At 37.5% G+C, this 14,986-nt stretch overlaps 1 protein-coding gene across 1 annotated transcript in view; it reads right to left on the reverse strand.

The window, feature by feature from the left end:
- Nucleotides 1–14,986, reverse strand: part of LOC111866813 (interleukin-1 receptor accessory protein) — a 140,306-nt gene that overhangs the window by 6,139 nt on the left and 119,181 nt on the right. Inside the window, exons 5-8 of the mRNA XM_023856096.2 lie at nt 8,494–8,627; nt 5,826–5,990; nt 2,171–2,320; nt 1,641–1,798 (exon numbers count right to left, since the gene is read on the reverse strand). Of these exons, the coding sequence (XP_023711864.1) occupies nt 1,641–1,798; nt 2,171–2,320; nt 5,826–5,990; nt 8,494–8,627 (607 nt within the window). The remainder of the gene's footprint in view (nt 1–1,640; nt 1,799–2,170; nt 2,321–5,825; nt 5,991–8,493; nt 8,628–14,986) is intronic.

Below are 14,986 nucleotides of genomic sequence, written 5' to 3' on the forward strand. Positions count from 1 at the left end.
ATCAACACATTAATTACATAACTCTAAATTCATAACAATTTAATTATTAACATTTCCTATTTAATAAGAATAAATCATAGGATACTATTTCATCTTTCTTAACAAAAGACTGAAATTATGGAACAATGAATGTTTCTGCAGATAATTACAATAATCACTATTTTTTTTTTGTTCATTTCAGTAACTACTGTTTCCTATTCCAAATCAGCTCATCCCTGTTCATATCACTGTCTCCTTTTCCTCCAACGTCTATTTCAGTGTGGTCCTCCAACATGTAAAGCATAACCAGCAGCTCATGGAAGATGTTCAGAAACACATTTCGGTACTTGAAAATGAACTCATCCAAAATGTGCTTTTGTAAGGGGTCAATTGTGAGCCAGCCTACACATGTACAATCCAGCCCAGTGAGTCACAGCAGTCCAATCCAAAAACAATAACCTCATTATGATCCTTGTTGGATCAGTTAAGAATGATTACAGTCTGCTAACTAGTTTAAATAACTAAATTTTTCCCATAGGATTTTGTGTAACATTGTTTTCAGAAAAATGGTAAAAAAAAATTGAGACAAGGACATTTGTCATCCCTTCACTCACTGCTATGGACAACCCAACCCTCTTCAACTTCCCTCCCTCCACCTTACAGACAAATCCTGGCACAGGCATTTGTGATCAGTTCTTGGATTGCCTATAAGATTTTTGCAGGTTTCTCCTTTGTGTTCGAAACAATCAACCCATTTCATTCTCCATTACTGAAATTGTTTATTATTATATAATAAGAAAAAAGCATGAATTGTGGAGTATCCTATTATGCATCAGTTAATTCAGCTCCATTTCCTTCAAATATCTTCTTAACCCTTGTGTTCTGTAAATGGACAGTGCACTGCAATCATATAAGAATTACCACTGGAATAAGATCACTGAGAAAGATCAGGAAGTCCAAGTTCTGGGGTAGTTTGATAATTTACTGCATCCTGAGTCAGACTGATCATTTGAACAATGGTATAATTAATTAAACCCCTACCTGATGATTTATGGCAAAAGTAATTTTCCACAGAAATTTAAATTCTGTTAAAAAGGAATTGTGTTAATTATATGACAACCTGCACTAAAAGCTGGCTGATTTCATGACCACTAAATACATTAAAATGCATGCTACACTGGGCTTCTCCTGACCTGAAAAATTACCTGACATTAAGTGTAATTCAACTGACTGCATCTTCATGGTTCAAGGTTACAGTTAAGCACAATTGTTATGTTTCTCTTTGCATTTCTCAGGATATTTTTCTTGCTCCCCCTGACCCCACCCCCACAAACAAATCAGTCTATTAGAGTAGAAAACTTCTGTAACAGTACAACTGGTTTTTTTTTTTTTTTTGGAGCATTTGGAACACAGACTAATCAGAATTTCATGTCATCAGAATTCTACACCATTCCTCATCAGGCATGGAGCTGATGATGTGCTCCTTAGCAATATAAATTTATATATAGTATTACACAGTATTTTCAATATAACCAAAAATTAAATAAACAAATAAAGGAAAGAAATGGGAAGATGTGAACTCTTAAAGAGAAAAATATTTGTCATTTTATGTTGGTGACAACATCAACTCTGATACACACAGTGATGTCTGACATATATACCTGCAGTGTTACACAAATAATCCTGGAATGGATGGTTAATAAGGTATGAAGAGCCTGGTAGAGAGCAATATTTGTCCAACTATCATGTAGCAGTGAAGGAGACAATACAGCCAAGAGACGACGGCTACGCTGGGCAGGTCCATTAAGCACAGTTGGCCCTGTTGGATATTACCAAGGTTACTGTCACTAAACCTTCTATAGTTCCTCATGAAAATTGTGATGCTTTAAGACTGACACAGAGGTAATATTGATATATCAAATTATCTCATGATTAGAGTTTCTGTGGCTTAACTACACAACCTCTTACTTGCTTGTCAAAATAGCAGTAATGCATTATAAAGTACTGAACTGTAAACGAATGACAACTGAATTATTCAGTGGTTTCAAAACATTAATGAAAAATGTCAAAAGTAAGTTTTGGAAGATCTGTACACATCTTTCACATAATAGAACTGCCTATGCCATGAACTGCTCCACTTTGTATACATTTATTCTTCCTCTTCTTAATATGAAGTATTAAGTTGACTTACATGTTGACCCAAAGTTTCCACCAACAGATCCAAGACTATGTGTGATGCAGCGATAATCATAACGTGTCTCAAGAGTTGGCACTAAAACACCCAGCACAAAGTCTGAGTCCTTGTCATCATAACATATGAGGACATCATAGTCCTTTCCATCTGAAACAGATATTATAAATTATTATATATACTTTCAGGCCTTGTAAAGGGATGCTTTTTATGTATCCTTTGCACAATTTGCATAAATTAAACACTTGGTGGTGAGGTATTTTCTGTCTATATGTATAATATAAATACCGTTGTAAATGCAACAATTTATTGTAGTTCTTTGTCTTTCTTCTTTAACGCTACGTTTCGGCCGTAATTGGCCATCATCAGGTGTATTTCACTTAAGTAGCTGTCACACTGCATATAATTTAAAATTTAAAAACACCAGCTTTCTCAATTGTCATTGCTGTGTTTCAATAGATCACAATATACCAGAATCCCCTTGCTGATTTTGTCAGTTATGTTTAAAATCTCTGTTAATATACGCTCGTCAATTTAAATTTAAAATTTAGAATGTTTTAAAATTTAAATCAGCAGTATTTATATTATACATATAGAAGAGTAGAATGCAACAGCATGCTTACATATAATATATTTTCTGTCTGTCTGTTAAACCATTTACATGTTCATGTCTTAGAAATGACTACAGGGATTTCAACAAAACACCTCTTGATGTAGATGAAGCAAAATAAAATTATTGCACTGCTCAGGAATTGTTCACCATTCAACATATTTGTACATTACATAATATACAGATCTGGTTAATAGCTACAACTTCCATTTGAAATATTTTCCAGCAGTCATAACTAGACTTTGATCTGGCTCAGGATAGGGACCAGTGGTGGGCTCCTGGAAACAAGGTACTGAACCTTTGGGTTCCATAAAATGTTGGGAAATGCTTGAGCTGCTCAGAAACTGACGGCTTCTAGAGAATGGTTCAGCTTCATGGTGTTTGTTAGTTCATAACTATATTATTATTTGGGGCTTTGTCTATCATCTTGAGTTTTCTTCAATCTACATTTGGACACTGGTTCTGTTTCCATCATGAGGTGGGGGAGAATGGTTCCTACTTCAATGGGCCCATTACAGAGAGACAGTCTCACTTATTGGACCAGCAAATGAACATTTAACAAAGGAGAAGGATAAATATTTTGACTCAGTATAAAGTCCATTGGAGGGTTCTTGTAAACCAGGTAATGAATTTTGTGTTCTATATAAGCTGGAAATTCCTTGGCCAGCTGAGTGACTAAGTTCATAATGAATGATACAGATGGTGAATTTACACTGAAACATAAATTACACCTTCACAAACAGCTGTATTTTACAACATCTAATTGATTTTAAAATTTTGACGTTATTTTTGTATAAGAATTGAACAATAAATAATCTCAATGCGACAAGGATTGGCAACCAATTTAGAGGTCTGAAAAATGCATGACAAATTATCAGTAAATTTTGGACAATATTACATTTCAGCATTAAGGTATAGTAAACTATACTCATATACAATTTACAGTCTCCTCATGCAACATGGGAGTCAAGATAGCTCAGTCAGTACAATGACAGGCTGCAGGATGGATGACCTGGGTCTGATTCCTGGCATGGCAAGATTTTTCTCTTCTCCACAGCTTCCAGAACGGCTGTGGGTCCCAGTCTCCTATCCAATGGATACTGACTGAGGGCGATTTCACCAGGGGTAAAGTGGCCTGGGCATGAAGCTGACCACTCATCTCCATCCAGTACTGGAGTTAAGAACGGGGGATCTATACCTCCATTCCAAAATATGTCTTCATGGCATAGTGCTTAACTAATTAAGCAAAGGGGCAACTTTACTTTTTACCTTGTGATAAGAAAAAAGGACATGCATCTGAAAAATCTGAAAGGTACTACATGTACAGGGTACAGCCATAGATATTACTTGTATGCTTATTTCCAGGGCGATTCTTTTTTTAATTTAGCTACATTTAACGCCTAAAACTATTAGTTCACAACGGGGAAACATGCAGAAGCTGGTGATAGGAAACATAAAAAATCAGGAGCAATTCTTTCATTTAGTAAGCCCACTGCTGCACTGGGCAGTATACAGCATTAAAAAAAAAGTCACTGAGCTTAATCACCTAAGTGATATGTCTAAATAATGTCCTCCATGTGTGTGTTGATTATCTCTCTTCCTTTCCCCACACTCTTTTGTTTACTCTGAAACACCTACTTCTGAACAACAGAAGGTTCGTTGGGTAACAGCGGACTATCGAGACAGCAGAAATGGAACAATGAGAAATGGTGTCTGGTATTAGGTCTGCATAACGCCTATATAATAGAGTTGGAAGCAGAACTAGGTAGACACGTACTAATGAGACAGCTGAAGTCGAGCATTCGCCGAGTGAAGTTGAGGAGTGACCACAGCAGAAGGATTGACTGTGACAGTATAAATAGTGTATAAGTGTAAAAGAGAAGGAGAATAAATATTCGTTGAATCCGAAGGCTACGTGAAGTTATTTGTCACGTGACATACCAAACACGTGACAATACTTATTTTTTATAGTGAGCAGTTGTTAGCCCCATGCGAAACCCCCAAGCTGGAGGACCACCCCTTGTCGGCTGTCCGCGACTGCTTATTCAATATAGTCACAGCTTCCCTCCAAAACTGGAGGGCATCTCCTGCATCCACAACTTGAGGATGTGCCATGCTGTGGTAACAAGGGACCCACCTAACTAAGAGGAGATTGAACTTGGGTAATGCTTGCTACCATTCAGTCCATAACCTTTGTCTTCTCGTCTGCTGTCCAAAAACATAAAAATTAGAATATAAAAACTATAATTTTGCCTCTGGTTCTTTATGGGTGTGAAACCCGGTCTCTGACATTAAGGGAGGAATGTAGACTGAGGGTGTTTGAGAACAGGGTGGAGGAGAATATTTGGACCGCAGAGAGATGTAGTGACAGGAGGTTGGAGAAAACTGCATAATGAGGAGCTTCATAAATTGTACTCTTCTCCAAGTATAATTAGAATGATCAAGTCAAGGAGGATGAGGTGGTCAGGGCATGTAGCATGAATGGGTGAGACGAGGAATGTGTATAGGATATTGCTGGGAAAGCCAGAAGGAAAGAGACCACTGGAAAGACCAAGGTGTAGGTGGGTGGTCAATATTAAAATGGATCTTAAGAGAGAGAGGATGGGATGGTGTGGATTGCATTGATCAGGCTCAGAATAGGGACCAGTGGAGGGCTCTTGTGAACATGGTAATGAACCTTCGGGTTCCATAAAATGCTGGGAAATTCTTGAGTAGCAAAGCACGGAAGGAAGTACATTATAATCTTACAAGCAGATACAAACAAGAAACATGTTCCAAAAGCGCTAGTCTTTTAATTTTTAAGAGAACAACATCTGAGCCAGATATAACAATGCTAAGAAGCCCACAACCCACAAACAGGCATGGTTTAGACAGCATGGGTGTTTAGTTACATGCTTTCCCATCAGCCAGATTCTTTATGCTTAATCCACTGTAAGAATGGGACTGACTTCATTTTCTTTTCTGCAAGCTACATTAATGGTTCAAAAGAGCTGTATGAGGCCAGCGAGCTAGTTTCATCATGTCTAGTGTATAACATTAACTCACCATTAGTTTCTTGCTTACAGAAGGAGTCTTTCCAGATAACTCGAACCTGCAATCCAAAGCGCAAGTAGAGAGCAACTAATGTAAGAGATGAAAGGATGATTACTGCAAATACCAGCAAGATCTGCCTGTATGCTGACTTCTCTTGGATCTCATCATGGTACGGCACTATAATCACAAGCATACCTCTCTTAAAATTCATTATGTAATTGTACATTCAATCTGCTACTATTAGCAAAAATGTTCATTGATTAATTAAACATTAATTAGGGAAGACCCTGATAATGGAACTGGTTAATAAGCAGTTATTAATTTTCTTAGGAAGAAGGAAAGATGCATGACTTATCTACACATTTCTAAATGAACTCTAGATACTTGAAACTGAGGACTGGCTACAGGCTGAATGACTAAAATTCAACTCCTTGCAGGGAGAGCGTTTTTCACTTTACCATCTCTTCCAGACTGCATGTGGAGCCTACACAAACTGCCATCCAACATGTACCAGGGAGCATTTCTCTGAGGGTATAGCAGCCCGACAGTGAAGCTCACCACTCACCTTTATATATGCCAAGGTTAAGATGGCTGGAACTTTACATCAAAGCACACCTTTCACATGGCACAGAAGGGCCTTTACATTTACTACATTTGGAATACCACTTACAAATCAGGGCCATCTGGAAGCAAAGATGGCAGCAGAGTGAATGCCACTTCTTACTTCCATCTAGCCCTCACACCTGGGCATGTAAAGGGCTTTTCTATTCTTTAAATTAAAAGTAAACAAACATCATAGTTGAGTGGTTAGCACTCCTGTCTTTTATTTATGAATCACTAGGTTTGAATCTTGGCTCAGAAACTGACTATTCTGACTGCAACCTTTCTTGGTGTTTTTCACTCCCTCCAGGTAACTGACAGGACAGTTTCTTACATCAGGCCAAGGACAGTTGTGGCTGCAGTACCAACTGGACTCAGTCTCTCCCCACTAAGTATAATAATAAAACAGGCCACAATCACTTACATCTTCATCCTCTGTAACTTAACTTTCTCAACTATTACAACATACAATGCTATATAACATATATATTTGATGAAAAGCATTATGAAATATTCGATTCACCCATCAAAAACAAAGAAAACACATACATAAAGAAAGTTGTCTGTTCTTAGAAATTTTCAAATGCTGCAACAAAGAAAGGCACTGGGATTGTGAGAACAATGGGATCATGACAGGAATGGGATTGAGAGAGACTGTGATAACAATTGATCATGACAACAATAAGTCCCAACTTCTTTCTCCAAAATGGCGCATCACAGAAAAATGTGGTATAGAAGAAAGATGTTCATCTTGGTGAGACAACCCTTGGGAAACTGTTAATTTTGCTACTACATTCATGAGTTTGAGACCAAGCATAGTTATTTCCCAAAAATGGGATTGTTACTAAGATCTGTGTGTTACTGATGAAAATTCTGAGTGCCTGGGTTGATGATTACAATATTGCATTAGAAATGTGTAACAGGTTATTAAGTGTAGTCACAATGACAAGGATATAGATGTGTTGCATCTTACATTAAGATACTAACATATCATCTTCAATCATCTGCCTAAAGAGCTGAAACAATTATCTAATAACCAGAAATCCTTTGAATGTGCCCTAAAAAGATTTTTACATGCTAACTCTTTTTATGCATTAAATGAGTATTTTAATTACAAATGTACATAAATTTGAATGCTTAACATCACATTTTAATATGGTTAGTATGGGAGATGTGAGGGGTTGTATTGTGGTTACTAGTGACTTATGTCTGTTAATCAGGATATTATCTTTTTGCCTCATATTGTTGCATGTGTTAGACAGTTAATGTGGGTGATCTTGGTTGTGTGGTTTGTGTTACTTTGTGTATGTGTCTGATGACTATTTCCACATCCTGGGTCTGTTCCCTGTATAGATGTTTATGGAAAGTGGAGGATGTGTATGTATGTATATGACGAGTCCTGTATCAATGTTTTTTGATTTATGGGAAAGTGAAATAAATAAAGCATTTAATTATTTGGGTAATCTGAGTAAAATTGTATTAATTTTAAGTTTTTATAGTAATGCACTTTTTAAATTATGTTTAGTAATTACAATTGTAATAAGCTTCTTGTTTTTGTTTTTTCTATTGCCTATGTTACTTGACTAGTGCGTGTATTATTTTAGTTGTGTGGCTTATGTAATTTATTACATGTTTACATCTATTATCAAAGGGACTATTTCCACATCTTAGGTTTTTTGCCTGTATGGATATATGGAAAATGAATGAATGAATGAACCAGATTTCAATTAAGAACAAATAAAGTAAAAGACTGTTATTCCATCCTTAAGGTTTTAGTGACAGTATATTGTGATACTGCTCATGTAAACAACCATGTGTTGTGTAAGGAATGGGTATTACGTGTATATTTAAAAAATTAAAGATTCAAGTCACATGATTCACAGCCTCTTTACAATGCTCACCATTTGAAGGGAAATATTTTTAAATGATCACTTCACATTTTATGGAACAGACATACAAAGCAAGAAATAAACTATAATTACATCATACTTAATATTTTAAATTTAAAAGGAGTTGTGCTAAAGAAGCAGCTTAACATTACACCTACTGTACAGTTATGGTTTTCATAACCCCTCCTTACCAATCTCTCTGAGCCACACAGACGTGTCAACAGACTGAAACCAAGTGTTACTAATCTGACATGTATACTGTCCGAAGTCTTCTTTTCTCACTCCATGAATCAGCAAGTGTGAACCAAGAATCTCACTGTCTTCTCTGTAACAATGGAGAGAACATGATTTTAAGGGCTCTGGTTGAAACTGTATAATTCCTGCTCTCTTTTCAGCCAGTATGTGACAGTATGCATATTGGCAAACAGCTGATGCATAACTTGTCAGAAGTCACAGATCCAACAGCATACTGTATGTTTTGATCTTATGGTTAAAACTGAGCATTTGATTACCAGCAGATATATTTTTGGGCGGAGAGAAAAAAGAGCATTGAGGATACTAATCCAGTATCAACGTTCATTCGTTTCCATCTTAAACCCAGTCTGAAACGTGTGAACACATAAATTTATATAGGCCTACAGTTCCAACTGTAGTCTGACCAGCTGTCTCCAAGGTGTGGGTGGAGATTTCTATAAAAGTTGAAATCCATTCAGCTAGTCAAGAAATTATCCTATTTTTACAAAACCCTAAGGTTCATTATCATGTTCAAAAAGCTTGCAACTGTACCCTATCCTAAGCCAGGCAAATCTGGTCCATAATGGCACACTTACTCCTCTAAGACCTATTTTAAAAATATCCTCCAGCCTATGTCAAGTCTTCCAAGTGGTCTCTTCCCCTGAAGATTTGGAACTACAATATTATATGCATTTCCCTCATACATCCTATATATCTCTCACATATTTCACCCTCCTTGATTTAATCATTGTAATACCTTTGTATTTTCAATGTAATTCTAGTGACTTCCATAACTGCAACAGCTGGGGAATATAAAAGACAATGACATTCTCTCTATTTTATGGACAGATAAATGCTGCCAAATAGCCTACTATACAAAAAACCATGGAATGAGCTGCAAATATCTTCCAAATTCAGGCTGCAACACTGCCACATCTACTGACTGATGAACTGAGAACACTTTATACTTTACTGTGATCAGAAGTCATGGCAACTGTTGCAGGTAATAAATGAGAGAAGTTACATAAATATTATTTGTATCTTGTGCACTTACAATTTTAATGTTCCTTAAGCATAATGATGATGGACAAAGAAACTTATTAGACAGAATTATGAACTGCACTAATCTTTGTCCATGTACTGAAATTCTAATTTATGCATTTACAGAATACTGTAACTACGTGTACCATCTACAGTAATGTGTATAACTTTGGTAGGTCATTCACAGAATATCTTCAAGCATTTCTTAAACACAATTAAAACATTTATGATTATACCACCAACCAGTATTTCCTTAGCAGTAGGGACCTAACTTTAAGCATCAGTTAGAGGACTCAGAATTACAGGATTTTCAGACATTGTCCCTCCTCTGGTATTATAAAAAGTACAAAACACATGTTGGAAACTGGATCTGTTTCCACCCTAAGGTGAGGGGGAAAGACACCATACTCTTTTGGGTCCCTTGGAAAGAGCTAACCTCAATCACTGGACAACCAATGTCAGAGTCACTACAGCTGTTTAAATACCTGAGACCAGACTATGTCGAAAGGATAGAACAGGAAAATATGCAATAAAAACTGTGATGAAGCATGCACATTTGTGTAACTAGGATAGAAGGGGGGGTGGGTAAAATTTATGCTATAAACCTACCCAACAAACCAAGTACATGAACACCAATGCATACAATTAAATAAAGAAAGTGGAAAATATATAGTGCCTACTGCTTTCCATTTGATGTGACATGCTACAGGACAGTATGATAGCATATGATCCCTCAGACTCTCTCTCTATCTTCTTTAAGGGGGGCAGCAGAGTTTTCAAGAATTATTTAAAATATAATTGTACCATGGAGCCAGGACAGCAGTCGGTATAGCGACTAGCTATGGCCTGGATGACAGAGGGGTCGGAGTTCAAGTCAAAGTAGGGTCAAGAATTTTCTTGCCTCCACATCATCCAGACTAGCCCTGGGGCCCACCCAACCTCCTATCCAATGGATACTGGGGGCTCTTTCCCAGGGGGTAAAGCAACTGGAGCGTGAAGCTGACCACTCACCTCCAGCTAGAGCCGAGGTCAAGAAAATGTGGATCTATACATCCACTCCCCCATGTGCCTTCATGGCACAGTGCTAAATTAGTTAAGCACAGGTACCACTCTACCAACTTTCACTGCTAGCACCATCTATACAGTAAAACCTGAACATTCAAGATTAAAACCTAATAGAATCTGTCACATCATACAGATCTTCTCTGAGATGGTAAACTCGTAACTGATAATATGGATCCAGAACGGATAATGTCCAAACTGGGTTGGCTGATCAGACTGATTGAGCATGCCACATAGGCTGATTTCTCGTAGTTCCTATACCTACTGTGACTTTCAATTTCCAAAATCCTACCGGACAATGCACAAAATCCAAAAACCCAGTAACTCTGAGTGTTATACGCCATCGTCAGAACCATTTAGAATCTTCTTGTAGAATCATTATGGACCCAATATATACCCTTCCTTTAGGAAAAGTAGAATGCCAATAAATTCAGTTAGCTAAAACCCTCAATCGCCAGTCATGGTAGTCGAGCGGTCTAAGGCATGTACTGTCTTCGTTCGCTTGGAAACCGGGATCGTGGGTTCAAATCCCACTCAGGGCATGGATGTTTAGCTTGTGTGTGTGCGTTTTTCTGTGATTGTGTATAGGTAGAGGCCTTGTGATGAGCTGATCACCCGCCCAAGGAGTCCTTCAGAATGTGTAAGATCTAGAAAAACCGAAGTGAACCTCCGTTCATGGAGGTAGGCCTAGGCCCACTTGGGCTGTAGTGCCAAGGGAAAAAAACCCCTCAATCACATAACACTCCTCATGAGATGCAAATCTCAGAGTATCATCCTCAAAGGCTTCTCTGTAAAGACCCCCATCACTAGTCAAAACTGTTCCAAAATTGTCCGTGCCAGTCAGGCACTTTTCAGGGATAGGATGCACTTTCATTGGCACAATAAGGCATCCCAACTCCAGAAGATCCAACATCTGGAGAATTTTCTCAAGTGATCTGTGAATAATTCCAGCCAATGGCATATCGTCACTGCTGTGGAAAGCTCATTTCGAAACATCTTTAATAAGCAAAAAGCAATTTATATTCATAAGTTCTCCCTTCTCAATAATCAAGAGAACAGAGTCTTGTCTAATCCCCATTTCGACTTCTAAGAAATTTATCCTTAATGTTTCCAAATATATTCTCATGGACTCTGAGGAAGCAGCCCTTATGAAGGTTTCAAATTTCTGATGATGAATCCANGTCACTGCTGTGGAAAGCTCATTTCGAAACATCTTTAATAAGCAGAAAGCAATTTATATTCATAAGTTCTCCCTTCTCAATAATCAACAGAGTCTTGTCTACCCCCCATTTCGACTTCTAAGAAATTTATCCTTAATGTTTCCAAATATATTCTCGTGGACTCTGAGGAAGCAGCCCTTATGAAGGTTTCAAATTTCTGATGATGAATCCACACTCCAACCTGGATATGTCATGTGCTGTGGAATCCACTGTTTCCAAGCTTCCACACATTCTGGACATGCAATTCAGGTGGAAGATTAGGTCCATGTTAGAGAAGCCTAAGTCTTCCAGGCCTAACATGACTACAAAGGAGTTGAAAACCATGAAATATCTGATTTGTTCTTGCAGTGATTGAGGTTAACTCTTTCTAAGGAACCCATCACAGTAGAAGTCTGTCCCTCTCACCTGAGAAGTGTGTTTTCAATTTTTCACAATACTGGACAATGGACAAAGTCTGAAAAGCCAGTAATTCTGAATGTTGCACACCATCATCAGAACCTTTTAGAATCTATTCTTTAGATGAGTTCTGCACTTTAAATGGTTAATGTTTCCCTCAAGTACAACGAATTTTAACAGTAAACCAAGGAAAAATTTAAATATGGGGGAATGCTAATAGAGTGGAGTTGTGACTAAACTGAGAAATATTAAACACACACATTTTACTGTATTGTGATCTGTTATCTGTGGCAACTGATGATTCACAGATTAATTTATGCCAGACCATACACAACTAACGCCATTATTATTTATTATTATTTTTATCTGTTACTACTAACTAAAGAGTTTGTGTTGAACATCACTACTTTCTCCTTTCCTTCATTTTATATTGTTTAATGGTATGACCAACTAAATCGTGACAAGGAAGAGAACAATGAGTTTTGGTATGGGTTACTTCACCTCTCAGAAAAGGGGATTCAAAGCCATTACATAAACACAAGATCAAAGAAATATAAACAATCCTAACTGTGACTGTTCAGTGTGGGGTGATTATTAATGTAAAATAATGTATTATTATTATTATTATTATTATTATTATTATATTGAAAATACATATGTTTAGATGTGCTAATAGTAACTGGAGTTGTAGGCTGTTACTTGTGATGTATAATTTGTATAGAAGGGGGCCAATTAAGAGTTCTATCTTCTATGATGGGAGGCAATGTAGTCTTACTCTTTGACCCTGAAGATGGAGGTAGCTCATTCCTCCAAAACGATGGTAAACCTCTACCAGACTACATAATATTACACCCCAGAATCCCTTTCACAGTCACTGCCATAAGAACCCCAATTCTCAAAGAAAGGGGACCGATTTTTGAAAAAAACTCTCTCCACTGTTCTGTCAATTAGATCATGTACTATCGCAAATATTTTTAATGGTTCAGAAAAGAGCAAATTGTTCATTAATCTCACTCTGCTAATTTTTCGTAGATTCTAAAGGGTTCTGACAATGGTGTATAACACTCAGAATTGCTGTATTCTTGGACTTTTTCCATCTTCCAGTATTCTAGAGACTAGACAACACATTTCCGAAACTGGATCTGTTCCCATCCTCAGGTGAGGGACACAACTAAGTAGGTGTCTTCCTCCAGCACCTGAGGGTGGAAACAGATCCAATTTCCAAAATGTTGTGTTTTCTAGTCCCTCAAATACTGGACAATGCAAAAAGTCCAAAAACCCAGTAATTCTGACCTAATTTTTGTATTAGTAATTTATTATTATACACACAACAAAAAAAGCTCATTATGTCAATACTGCATAAATTTAAATATAATTGTGGTATTTTTTTCCCTTCTTCCCCTCTAATTTTACAGCAAGTACAAGAACTGCATATGTTATTCTCTACATGGCATGATTCTAATTACAAGATAAAGACAGTAATTACATAAACAATTACAGTTGCTAGGAGTCCCACAGTCCAGTCTGGGGTCATCATAATGACATAATGACAGGCTGTAGGCCATGCTTCCAGGCTTCACAGCATGGAATCTGTTTCAACACCTTCATGTTAATGAGCTTTTGGTAGCCCTTAGCGATATACTTGTTATAGTAGTTATGGCGGTCTTTGTTGCGAAACTGTCAACAACATAGAATTCGGGTGACTCACAACAAATCTGGATAACATTCACAAGAACACAGGTAACTTCTCTGCTTTCACAAGTTTTGCTCAAAGACCTGTACAGCCTCAGAATCAGTTCTGAGATACTGAAACATTCTGACATGCAGTATGGATGGCTATTTCTTATCATCCTCACAAGGCATGTCCTCAGCTTGCGGATGGAGTAAATAGTCTGCAGATATACAGGCAAATGTACTCAATAAGTGGTCACAGACAGATGACAAGGGCTGGCAGCTTGTGGAATTGGGTAAGCACTGACTTTCCTTTACTATAAAAATCTAGCATGTTATGAAATGTTACAAGGCCTCACACTTGAGCAGATCATTTATACAATGTTAGGTCAGAAAACCTGAAAGAAAGAGTATACTTGGATGATCTGGAGATAGACTGGAGAGTAATATTAAAATAAATCTTAAGGAAACAGAGGTAGTGTGTGAGCGCATGAGCTGGATTTATCTAGCTCAAGAACCAATAGCTCTTGTCCGGGGAACTCTAAATATACGTGTATCACATATCATCATCATCATCATCACAATCACAATCACAATCACGATCAAGCTCATCATCGTTGTTGTCAATATCTATTATTATTGTTCTATATTTTGTACTTTTATAATGTAAGAAACGTATGCCTCAAACCTCCCCTCTCCTCATATACTGTCCTTTTATAATATTATTATAACTGAAAGCTCTGTATCGTGAGATACATTCAAGTAGGTCTGGGACAACTGTTATTGAGATGTATCGTCCATGAACGAATGGGTTTAAAATATACGTTTTCTGGGGCACGCGTTATCCGGATTGAGGGTTGACAATATGGCCGTCCTTCACAAATCCTCTCTCTTCCTTTTCTACCTAAATCCCACCAGTGGTTCGGTCGGTCCCTTGACCCTTCTGTCGGATCCAGACCGACGAAGCATATCGTTCCCCCTGTAACAATGATGCCTCTGTAGCATAGGCGGATATTTGCTCCAATATTCCAAGTCACTAATCTGACAGGATAAACAAACA

This window comes from Cryptotermes secundus, unplaced genomic scaffold (assembly GCF_002891405.2).
Source record: "Cryptotermes secundus unplaced genomic scaffold, Csec_1.0 scaffold446, whole genome shotgun sequence".
Lineage (NCBI taxonomy): Eukaryota > Metazoa > Arthropoda > Insecta > Blattodea > Kalotermitidae > Cryptotermes > Cryptotermes secundus.